This window comes from Castanea sativa, chromosome 11 (genome assembly GCF_040712315.1).
Source record: "Castanea sativa cultivar Marrone di Chiusa Pesio chromosome 11, ASM4071231v1".
Classification (NCBI taxonomy): Eukaryota; Viridiplantae; Streptophyta; class Magnoliopsida; order Fagales; family Fagaceae; genus Castanea; species Castanea sativa.
The window spans coordinates 56,793,700-56,806,235 of NC_134023.1; the positions used below are offsets into that span (position 1 = coordinate 56,793,700).

The 12,536-nt window shown below is 35.8% G+C and overlaps 2 protein-coding genes across 2 annotated transcripts; one reads left to right on the forward strand and one right to left on the reverse strand.

Annotated features, from left to right (window-relative positions):
* Positions 1 to 3,709: 3,709 nt before the first annotated feature.
* On the forward strand, positions 3,710 to 8,402 carry LOC142618041 (uncharacterized). Its single transcript, XM_075791020.1, has 3 exons — positions 3,710 to 3,953; positions 6,876 to 7,231; positions 7,334 to 8,402. The coding sequence occupies exons 2-3, from the start codon at positions 6,878 to 6,880 to the stop codon at positions 7,904 to 7,906; spliced, it is 927 nt and encodes a 308-aa protein (XP_075647135.1). The 5' UTR covers positions 3,710 to 3,953; positions 6,876 to 6,877; the 3' UTR covers positions 7,907 to 8,402.
* A 657-nt stretch (positions 8,403 to 9,059) lies between these two features.
* LOC142615728 (pentatricopeptide repeat-containing protein At1g11290, chloroplastic) lies at positions 9,060 to 11,970 on the reverse strand. The gene has a single exon (XM_075788521.1). It carries the CDS (start codon positions 11,898 to 11,900, stop codon positions 9,447 to 9,449), a length of 2,454 nt encoding a protein of 817 aa, XP_075644636.1. The 5' UTR covers positions 11,901 to 11,970; the 3' UTR covers positions 9,060 to 9,446.
* Between the last annotated feature and the right edge of the window lie 566 nt (positions 11,971 to 12,536).

The following is a 12,536-nucleotide window of genomic DNA, read 5'->3' on the forward strand; positions in this document are numbered from 1 at the left end:
AACGGTTTTCAATATTTAAACAACATTACACGTATTTTCACACACTTTTTCACTCACACGTATTTCTCAAAAATACAAACAACATTATTAGAACAATATTACCAAACATCCTCCATGTTTTCAAAACACCATTTCAGCTGAAGTGGTATTGTCTGTCCCATACATATGATGTGTAACTATTACAATCTTTTAAAAAGTGACCATTTCAAATTATGAATTATTTATCCAAAGAATTGGTGTCTGATTTATGTTTGCAGTGATAAGACGAAGATAAACAGGTGTTTGTGTAGAAACACTCATTTGTTCAGGGATAGTAGAGACCTGTGGTGGTATGTCATGTTCCATAGTCCTCTTATTAATGTTCACTTTAATGTATTATTTCTGCATATCAATTTTTTTCACACATTGTTCAAATTGGTTTATATTTGTATTCAATTAATTGTAATCTACTAGTAGAAAAATATGGAGCTTTTACAAACACAGGATCATCAACTGTATGGAAGGAATAGCATTTGTTAGCTTATATATGATAATCTTGAACCTGTTCTGTACTAACTTGTGGCTTATGTGCTTGATCTATGCAGGGAATAATACATTTTTATTCGATTAAAATTTAAAATTTAAAATATAAAATATAAAGCTTATCTCTAACCCAAAAATAATATCATTTTGTTAAAAAATGTGTTCCTCAATCTTCTAACTGTATGGAAGGCTTTCTAATCATTTTATTTTTGTCAATTTAACACTCTTTTAGGAGATGAGTGCATACGTATTTGAATCTTTTTTAGTTGCAATCTTTTTGAACAATTTGAGCTCTTAGATTTAGTTATTACTGCTGTTACAGCCATTATGTGTGTCTTTGATTTAGTTATTTCTATTCATTGAAATGCTCCAAGTAAGACACTGTCAAAATTTTGTCTGCCTGTAATGCAAGTTTAAGGAGAGCGGTTAGAATATTGTTATTGGAAAGCATTATAGAGCGACTATTTTCTAGTCCTACCATGAACTAAAAGCTTAAATATTACAATCAATGCCTACTTTATATGCTTGGTTTTGAGATGGCATGTCTTATAATTAAATCTATTCATCAGAACATCGAAGATTCCTAGTATTTCTTATTTTACTTCTCTTTGTAGCGAATCTATTTGTTTGACATTGATTGGATTCTTGGTCCTAATGATAAAAAAAAAAATGGTTGTATTTGATGAATGCTTGAGGGTGAAAACTTCAATGATCAACCTAAGCACAAAATTGTGTTTAGAAATTTCTTTCTCAATCTCTCTGTTATATTTAGACTCTTGATCTGAGTACCTCATAAACATTCTCTCATTTTTGTAAACAGGATTCCACAATTTGTTAGCACTTCATTTTGTGCTAAAAGTATATAGGTCGTTTCATTGATTTCTATTCCACTACATATGTGGCAACACTAAATTTTCTTGTTTCTCGTTCTTTCAGCATTGATAATCCTAGCGCTTTCGTTGAGAGAACAATATAAGCTACACACCGTTTAGATATAGCCAGGCGTGATAAGCCCGGAAATCCATGGAAGAAGGGATCACATTGTCTAAAGCAAAAGCTTTTAAAGACGTGATAAGCCCGGAATACCATGGAAGGGAGGATCAAATGTCTGAAGCTATGGACTATGGGTTTGGTAAAATTGGAAAATATGAATGAGAAGTCCAAAATATTTGACAAGCCTCAAGAATACAGCCACGTTAAGAACTACTTAGCCGTTATTGGAATTTGGAAATACAAGTGTTTGTTTGAGCAAGGTTGTAATTCGATTAATCTACACTAAAGTAAGGCCATCAATTGTGGGAAGTGGGATGAAGATTTCTGCTAGCCTCGAACTTAGGTAGAAGATTCATCTCTCTATTTAGCCAATGACAAAAATTAGCAAGCAATTAAGAAGTTTTTTGCCATGCCAATGTTGTAGACTCTTTTGTATCAACCATTTCATGGATTCATTTTCAGTAGATAATTGTAGCTTTGAATTGAGTCTCTCTCTCTCTCTCTGTCTCTCTCTCTCTTCAATGCAACATTTGTCTCTTATGAATTATGTTGAAGAAACTTCTAGCTGTGCGTAATCTGGACTTGCATCAAATGTTGAATGTGGACCATTATTTTAATAGTTCAAAGCAAAATTATTATTCTAAAAGGGAATTCAGTACCATTTAAAAATTTCTAGTATAGATAAAAATTGTTGCTCATTGAAAGTCAAAAACGTGAAAAAATGTGTAGCCAGAAATTGTTAGAGAGATTGGTCTAAATAATTGCAAACATATATAAAAGAGATGACATTGTTATAGAAACTGGTTCAAATTCCTTTACATATAGTTGTATTAAAGTTAATTGGAGAACCTAATAATCTGTACCTAAAAAATTGTAACTAAATTTCACATTTTTATTAATTTTTGGAAAAAAATTCAACATTGTACCTAAGTCTCTCTCTCTCTCTCTGTGTGCAGCAATAGCAATGGTAATCCACTCATGCAAAGGCATGGGTTGTTCAAACAGAGTTTCCAATCTTGCTCCAATGACTGTGTTTGGTTTGTTCGAAAGTTGGAACTGAATATTCTTGTACTAATTTATATTGATAAAACGTTTCAAAGTTGCTGCTAATTGTATAATATTCATTTCTAACACAAAATAATATTGTAGTTTTTGACAAAAATAATATTGTAGTTAATACCATAAATTGACAAACATGAGGGATCATAAATAATTGAGGCTATTACTACTAGATTATCATTAAAACCCCAATATACTTAAGTTTCATAGTATATTAAATTATCAATTAAAAATCAATTATTACTCACTTTTTAAAATCAACATTACATGATGGGTATTCATGTATCTCATTACATAATAAGTAGCCCATTAATTTAGAACGAATCAAGCCTAATAGAACTGAAATTCGATAATCAAATCAAGAAAAAAAAAAAGATCGAATCAAATTAATAGCTGAAATTTCTTTAAATGTCACATGGAAATAATATCTGATAGAAAAAAAAATTCAATAATAAGGAAATTATAAAATTAAAAAAAATACCTAGGAGAAAAAAAGTTTTGTTCACATCTTAACTAAAATTTAGCAAAGCGGATCAAAATTGGTGGAATAGAGCGAAATGGACTAAAATTTAAATCAAAGTGGAATAAGAAGTTATTCATAGGAGTCAACTTATTGGAACAGAAAATTTTGGTTACTTTGAACAAGACCGATTGGAATTTGATTTGTGCACGACACCATCATCCCATGGAGAATGATTTTTTGTTTTTTGTTTTTTTAATTATGCATTATGTCTTCTTGGTTCTTAAATAAAATGAATCATACGCGCATCTTCTCTCTTATAACATGTGGGTCACACATAATAGTCCATGATACCCCTAAGGAAAAAACACACAAAAATCCGAAAGAGAGAGAGAGAGAGAGATTGGAATCCAAATATTCAATATATTCTCTTTGAATCAACATTTTTCAACATCTGGATTCACTTTGCATAAATTATTCCATTTGCAACAGTAAAATGCTTAATTTAATTCCCAATTTCCGATGCTTTTAATCTTCAATACTTATTTTGCTATGTGTTGACTCTTCTCGCTTACGTGGCAGATACTGATAGGACAGTCTTATAATTTACCAAACCGCCGTGTACGTTAACCAATGACCTCAAATAAACTTTTCTCTCGTAAGCGTTTGGTTTTCGAGAAAGTGCTTGTCGAGAAAATTTTTTTCAAACATTATTTTCTCGAGAAAAAAAAAAACCCTATCCTCCCAAATGAGCCGCCATAGTGATAGCAGCAGCAGCAGCAGAAGTAGTCGTTCTCCTTCATCGTCTTGACTCTATCACTTCATCTCCGGCGATCAGATGAAGTCGGAAACGGCGATCTGACCGGCGAGAGATTTCCACCACTCCGAAGATCGGAATCTCCTCTCTCCGTTGACTCAGGTATCACTCTCTCTCTCTGTGAATCCATGCATGCAGTTTCTTTTTTTTTCTGTGTTTGTGTTTTTGTTGTAAATTTTTTTTTTTTTTTTTTGGATGAAAAATATATGGGTGAGATAGTTTGTGAAATTTTATTGGGTGGGCATTATGTTGTACTAGTTGCTTTTTTTTTTGGTTTCATTGTGTAATAGAAAGTGTGAGATTTTTCTGTATATGTGTATGTGTATGTTTGTGTGGTTATTGAGGTATTAGTGGACTAATTGCTGCATGACACCACTTAGTTGAAATTTGTTCTTATATTGTGTGTTTTGGGTTTGAAACACTATGAAAAACCAAAAAGACTGACTGGATGCTTGTGAATGATCTTTAAATTCCCGAAAAACTGTCTGAAGATATGCTTTATTGAACTTTAGGAGAAACCCAAGAGTTGTTTCTAGCTAGGAAGCACGGACACTTCATTTGGGTTGTTGTACCGGTGTTGTTCTCGCCATGTAATGTTATGATGTTTCAGAAATTGTTCGTATCGCACCTGTACCTGTGGTACCCCGTATCCATGTCCTTCTGTAGTGAATTTCTTCTGTATTTTTTTTGTTTAGTGCACATGGTGTCATGGTGCTAAGTAGAATGAAGGGGGCAGGGGTCAAATATGTGTCATGTTGTAATTTTTCAGAAATTGCTTGTCTAGCACCCGCACCCTTACACGGAACCTGTACCTGTATCCATGTCCATGCTTCCGAGGTGACTAGGCTCAGTGGCTAGCACAAGTTGTTGGGGTTAGTTAATTATTTCTGTTTTGGTTTGGTAAACAGGGGGAGGGGAGCATCTGTAGTGAACTTCGTCTGTATTTTCTTGTTTAGTGTACATGGCGTTATGGCACTAAGTAGAACGGAGGGGGCAGGGGTGAAATATGTGCTTTAGTAGAGACAGTCAATTATTTATTAGTTAAAGCTTTCCATAATAAATATAAAGTGGAAGTCACGATTAATAAGTTCTTTATTCCTTGGCCTCCAATTTGTGAAATTACCTTCTTACTTATGCCCAGCTCAACGTGACATTGATGAATCTTCAATCGCTTAAATGTTCAAACATGATAACATTCACAAGAATTATATGTTGACTTCCATGCTGTCAATTCTGAAATTTACATGGTAATGGCTTTAAAAAAAATGCTTTTGGTGAATTGCCTTCCTACTTATGCCTTATATTATGTACTTTTTACTGCTAATGAATGTTGTAAGATATGACTTGACTTCCACTGACACTTGCATGTTAGTCCATGTAAAAATGATTTGCATTTGAACCTGATTTGATTCAAGAATGCCTTATAATTTTTATATGTAATTAGCTGAATGCCTTTTTTCAGATTGAGTTATAGGTTTTGGTTACTGATTTCGGTCTAATAAGAATTGGGCTGTAGTATGTTGGTTACATCTATGTAGTCAATGAGCTCTAAGCTCACATGGCACTTCCTCCCTTCATAAAACAATGAGGTGGAGGGTGAGGTAATGTTTCAAAATTCAGTGGGTACTTGTGTAACTTAACAATAAAAAAGAAAAATATACATGTATTTAGAGGGAGGAAATGTTATTGCTTATGAACTCTCATCAATGTTTTGTAAGTCTACTGTATGTGTCCAACATATTTAGTTTTGTGCTAAAAGACATTGGATGCACTCTGCAAACCTAAATTTAATACAGGAGAGGAAGCTTCTGTTCTACATCTATCTACAATGCCAATGGCCTTGAGACTTGTTGGGCATAATATGTAATATGGATATGTTCACATGTCATCCCCAATTGAATAGATCAAGAGGCAAATTATATTGGTAATATATGTATGCACTGGCAGTGGCCAGATCTAAGGTTAGCCATGAACTGCTAACCTAATGGTGTTAAAGGGGTATGGATTTATACTTTATTCCCGCATTCAAGTTGTTCATTGCTCATAAATTAAGCGTATGCTAATACTCAAGACTTTATACTTACACAAATTAATGGCCAGTTGGTTTGTTTTGTGACCTTCCACCCATGGTTGACAATTTTGCTCAAATTTAAGTTGCTGCTGCTGAGAAGAAGAAAGAAAAGGGTAATTAGAATAATGTTGTACTGAAGAAGAATTTGGGAATTGAGTGTTTATAAGCACAAATATAATTTAACTTCCTAGCATGCTAAACAGATTATGGTCCTATAAAATTGGAAGATAGCAGTTGATTATCTAGGATATCTTAACCAAAGATGCGTTATAAAATGCATTGTGAGTTGAATTGGTGTTGGGAGCCTCTAGATTGTGGTTTACAATTTTGCTTGTTTGTGAGTTTATTGGGTAAGAGAATAAAATAATGAATGCCGTTTAAATGCTTATATTGTTGAAGCATTTTGGAATAAAGAAAATGAAGTAGAATCACAGATCATAAGTTTTTTTCCCCTTAAAAAATTTACAGTTCTAGATATTGCAAGCTGATTATGGATTGCACCTGTGGTGGTCAACAACCTCACTCTCCACCTTGCTCTTACAAAGGGAGAAGGTTCCATTTGAGTTAACCTCATTGCCATATTATCTAGCATTGATGATGATAACTTGAAAACTCAGTACCCATACATTAGTGCAAAGACTTACAACATAAAATGGAACTGTCTAACCAAGTTTTCACTTCATATGCTGCTATGGTTGCAACAATCTATCAATTTAGTAATTGTTTTTCTCTTTGAATCTGATATTAATGACTAAAAGGCCATCTATCTGTCGATCCTAATAAAGTGAAGTAGATGCCATGTAATTAATACATGATCCATGTTGATAATGTTGGACTAGGTCATTTGCATTTTCTATTACTAATCACAGAGATGATTATTATGTCAATTGGCATGTTGAATTCTGTTTTATCATGTGGCACAAAATATATTTATCTGTCCTTTACTGATTTAGGAATGGAGCAATATGACCTTCAAGGGCAAAGACGGGATATGAAGCACAAAGGAAGGAATGTAGTATGGTCAATTGCAATGGACAAGTGCCTTATTGAAGCCCTTGCTGTGCAGGCTAGAAATGGGAACAAAATTGACAAATGTTTTAATGAAAATGCTTACACTGCTGCTTGTATTGCTGTGAACTCTCGTTTTAACTTGAACTTGAACAATCAGAAAGTTATTAATCGACTTAAGACAATTAAGAAGAGGTATAAGGCAATGAAGGATATGCTAAGTCAAGAGGGATTCAAGTGGAATCCAAATACGAAGATGATTGAGTGTGACAGTGATGATCTTTGGAAGAGATATGTGGCAGTAAGTCTTCCCCCCTCCCCCCCCCCCCCCCTTTTTTTTTTTAAATGTGTCATACTGTTGTTTACAATATTCCTGTTGGTGTTCATGGATTCATTGGCGTAGGCACACCCTGATGCAAGAGGATTTCGAGGTAAACAGATAGAGATGTATGATGAACTAAAGATTGTTTGTGGGAATTACCAAGCCCCTAGTCGTTGGGCTAAGATGAAGGACGGAAGCCATCCAACAGATTTCAGGAATTGTGATGATGACTCTGTCTCATATCTTTCTCCAAGTTCAGAAGAACTAAGCGACACAGATGGGACAGAGTCATATACTGGAACACCGGAGTATGCCCAAATGCCAGATGGTACTCAAGATCCTCCTATGGCCCAGCCTCTCAGACAAATCCCAAAACGGTCACGGGGCTCAGAGGCTCTTCAGGATGCAATGTTGGCTGTGGCATCCAGCATTCGGCGCTTGGCTGATTCTATGGAGCGAAGCAAATGCTCAATTGACTCACATGAGCTATTACAGGCAGTGATGGAGATCGATGGCCTGGAAGAGGCTAAACAGATGTATGCTTTTGAGTATTTGAATGCTGACCCTGTCAAAGCTAGAGCCTTCTTGACTTACAACCCTCGAATGAGGAAGACATATTTGTTTCGACAGTTCTGGTGGTGGAAGGGAAAGTAGGGCCAAGTCTTAGGACTTTTGGGGTATATAACTCATGATATTGTTGGTGTTTTCTGGATGTTTGCACATTATTTGAACCATCTTTTGTTGATGTTTTCGGAGGTGACTGTATAGATATCAGATATTCACAGGGTGAATATAATTGGCAAGCGGCTAGGATTGTAGAGACATGTTCTGGCTTCCATGCTGCCTGTTTTGAAAGTGAAGCTATCAAACTAGCAGTAGGCTTAAGAAGATTTATTTTCTTGCTTTTTACCCCCTTTAGCTTTTGTAAACCTGGAAATAGCTGTGTTGTCGACTGTTGAGGCCTTTTCAGCCTTGTTGGTTTGTTTACAACTGTTTTTCCATTTCCATTGGATGCTAGCAAAGAGGTACGCGACCGACAGATTAGAGCAGTTGGGTTGAGCATTACACTCAAGTGTACTATGCTGCATATTGTAGACACTAAAATTTTCACAAGTTCTTAATTATGTTTTAAGCTGTGCCTTTTTAACAATTGGTATGCTCTTTCTACGTCTTATTATCATTACTATAATAATAATAATATTATTATTATTATTATTATCATTGCTGTTGACTTCAGAAACGTAATTATAATATTGGTGCTGATTCTACTGGGAGGAACTTCTAATTCCAAGTTGATCTTTACTGAAGATGAATTGATTTTGCAACGTGGGAGAAATGACTTTATGTCACCACTTTGAAATTAAAACTAAAATGAATTTGATCCTGGAATTTTTTTCTCTCTTATTTCATTTCTTTTTATCATAATTATTAGAGCTGTATTGAACCGGCTTACAGTTTTAGTTCACAGCAAATAATTGGCATCTCCTACTTGACACTAAATTATTGTTTATTTAAGGTAAAGACTGAGCAATGAATAGTGAATACATTAGCCCGGGAGGTCATTTATAATAATATTAGAAAAAAAGAAATTCAACGATTGTGAATTTTAATATGGAAGGACGGGTGGTAACCTTTACATGACCAGAGCCAATTTGGCCCGTAACTCAGAACATACTCCATCCATTTCAAATCAGTACCAGGGATTACTCTGCTTAAACCAATAAATATATATATATATATATATATATATATATATATATATATATATATATATATAAAAGGTGAATGAGAAGGAACTCCCGGAGGAAAAGAAGAAGAAGAAGCTTAAATTTGATATAAGGATTTTCATAAAGACTACATATTTCATTTCAGAAGTAATTGGGCAAAGGGCAAAAAATTACAATAACTTAATCAACTATGATCTGATTATTACAAGATGTACCTTTTTAATGTTTGTTGGTTAGAAAAATGGCAGCTCAACTTTCAGACCTTCTGTTTGTTCTCTTATTAAGATACTAATTTGCACAGTTTGGGGAAGATTGTCAATAATATCATGATGTGTAACAATATGGAAACACCAAAATTCATCCAAGGAACTCTTTTATCTGTACCCCGAGGCCCCATTCCTAGTAAATCATCATTTTTTTAGCTAGTACATCAACTCTCAAGAATCAACACTAAAGCCTTGGCAACTTTACCAATAATCTCCACAAGAACAAGTTCCGTTTTTGAAATGGTGGAACCGATGCATATCACGCACTATGATTTCCCGCCCAGTCACAAGAGAAATATACTTAGTCGCGTTATGGCAATCACCACAAACTCGGAGGTTTTTTCGGATGTGTATGGTTGTACCCGGGCTGGTATTTAACAGTCCAAACGCGATAGCCAGCTTCTCACTATGGCTATTGAGCAACTGCTTCTTAACATCATCCTCCACATCATGAATTGAATTAGTATCAGGCACATAACCAGCAGCCTTAATATCTTCTCCCAATGTCTCAAGAAAAGCATATATTCTTTTGGATTGGGGATGGATCGTGCTTCCAGAATAAAAACTGTGAACCTCATTTCTCAATTCCACTAGGCTGCAGCCAGGAGTCTTTTGAAGCCCAGTCTTCTCCATCATGGTTCTCACTTTGGCCATTTTGTCCCACATTGAAGCTGTGGCATATATATTCGAGAGCAGTACATGGTACCCACCTTCATCTGGGTTTAATTCAAACAGTTTTTTTGCTGCCTTCTCACCCAGTTCAACATTTTTATGAATTTTACAAGCGCCCAACATGGCACCAAATACTGTAATCCCAGGCTCAACAGGCATATCTTGAATGAAATCCCAAGCTTTATTGAGCTGTCCAGCTCGACCAAGAAGGTCAACCATAGCTCCATAGTGATCCATGGCAGGCTCTAAACCATACTCTTCCTTCATGCTGGAAAAGAAGCGGAGACCCTCTTCCACCAGACCTGAGTGGCTGCAAGCAGAGATAACACAGAGAAAAGTTATGTCATTTGGCTTGATGGTTCCCTTTTGCATATCATTGAACAATTCAACGGCATCTTTTCCAAGGCCATGAGTCCCATATCCATCTATCATAGCATTCCATGTTGTCACATGCCGCTCCTCCATCATGTCAAAGAGCTTTCTTGCAGTGCAAATAGCTCCACATTTAGCATACATGTCAACAAGAGCAGTCATCACAAAGACATTTTTGTCCAAACAATTTCTTATAACAAGTCCATGCATCCACTTTGCTTGACGCGTAACTGACAACTCTGCAAGAGCAGGAATCACACTCACCAATGTAAATGAATCTGGTTTTATATTTTGGGATTGCATCTCACAAAAGTGATTTAAAGCCTCATTTACCCGCCCATTTTGAGCATAACCTAATATCATGGCATTCCATGAGACAATGGTTTTGCCCTGCAAGCCTTCAAATACTTTAGCAGCAAGATCAACTCTCTTGCATTTGGAATACATGGATATCAAAGAGTTCTTCACAGAAACATCATATCCAAGTTTCAATTCATCCACTAATTTATGAACAAATTTCCCCCGCTCAAGATCACCCAAATCAGCACACGCATGTAAAGCTTCCATAACAGTAACATTGGTCAGTTCAACCCCTTCATCTAACATCTTCTGGAAAATTGCCATTGCTTCCTCGGGATCTCCACTTTGTACATACCCATGAATCATGGAATTCCATGAAACAACAGTCCTTTGTTTCATCATATCGAAGATCAACCGAGCAGTCCCCACCGACCCACATTTCGAATACATGTCTACTAAAGCAGTAGAAATATTTACAAGCAACTCAAACCCAGCTCTTATAGCATACCCATGAATCAACTTCCCAATCCTCCAAGACCCAATATTTGCAGCGGCAGGCAAGACAGTCACCACCGTGATTGAATCAGGCTTCTGCCCTTCCTCCTGCATCCTCAAAACCAAATCTAACGCCATTTTTGCCAACCCATTTTGCGCAAATCCAGCAATAATCGTATTCCAACACACCAGGTCTCTTTCAGGCATTCTATCAAACATCTTATACGCATCATCAATCTGTCTACACTTAGCATACAAATTCACAACCCCAGTCATTGCAAACACATTCGACGAAAACCCATTAGTTATCACCTGCCCATGAATCTCTTTACCCCTCCTAAGGTCCGCATTATCACCACAAACTTTCAACAAATAAGTAAAGTTATAAACAACAGGCTTAACATCATCACACTTCATTCGAACAAAAAACGACATGGCGTTGTGTAACGAGGAGTTCTTAGCATACCCTTTAAGCATAGTGTGATAGAGCACGTCGAGTTTATCCTCAATGGGCTCGAAAACACGAGCAGCTTCGTTGACACTGCCGTATTTGCAGAACAAGCTGAGGAGCTTGGTTTGGAACAAGTGCTCGCTGTAGAGGCCGTTTTTGATGATGAGAGGGAGGATTTGGTGGAGCTCTTTCATGGAAGTGCAGAGCTCGAGGAGGAGAGCTGAAGGGTGCTTGTAGACATGAGAAGGAATGTGGGTTCTTTGGGACAAAGTGTGAGAAGTGAGGTTTGGTTTAGAGAGAGGAGTTGGTGGTGATGGAGGTTTGTTGTTTGTGAGGTGCAAGAACTGTGAAGAAGAGCTCATCATCTTCTTCTTCTTCTTTCTATCTCGCTTTCTTTACATTTGCGGTGGCGTTTGAGTTTAGGATGAAATTCTTCAAAATTATGTTTGTTGAATTTTCTTTCCAAATAACTTTAAATATAAAAAAAAATTAGTTAGTTGTCAGGCTTCAAAATAATGCGAGAAACTAGCATCTTGAGTGTCTAAAATTTGAATTTCAAAATAAAACTCGAGTTTTTAAGACTCGAGTTCCACCATTTTCTTTCAGAGGGAAGTAACACTTTCCGTGGAACTTGAGTTTTTAAAACTCGAGTTCCACCATTTTGTTTCAGATCATACTATTTCACAGATCAGACGACTGTCCTACACAAGAACTCGAGTGTTTGAAGCTCGAATTTGTCACCGAACTCGAGTTTCAAACACTCGAGATGTTATTTTTCAGTTTAATTTCCGCCACATGCTAACTTATTATATCGTTTCCTCTCTCTATGCTAGTTGGAAAATTGCCTCTATGTTTGTTTGTTTGTTTGTTTGTCTTTTTTTTTTTTTAATAAATAAAAATGAAGTGCTTATTACAAGTTGCAACTTTTACAAAGTGAGAAATAATGACTTTTTTTTTTTTTTTGAAAAGATAATAATCTAGTTCTTGGTAAGCTTGGTTTG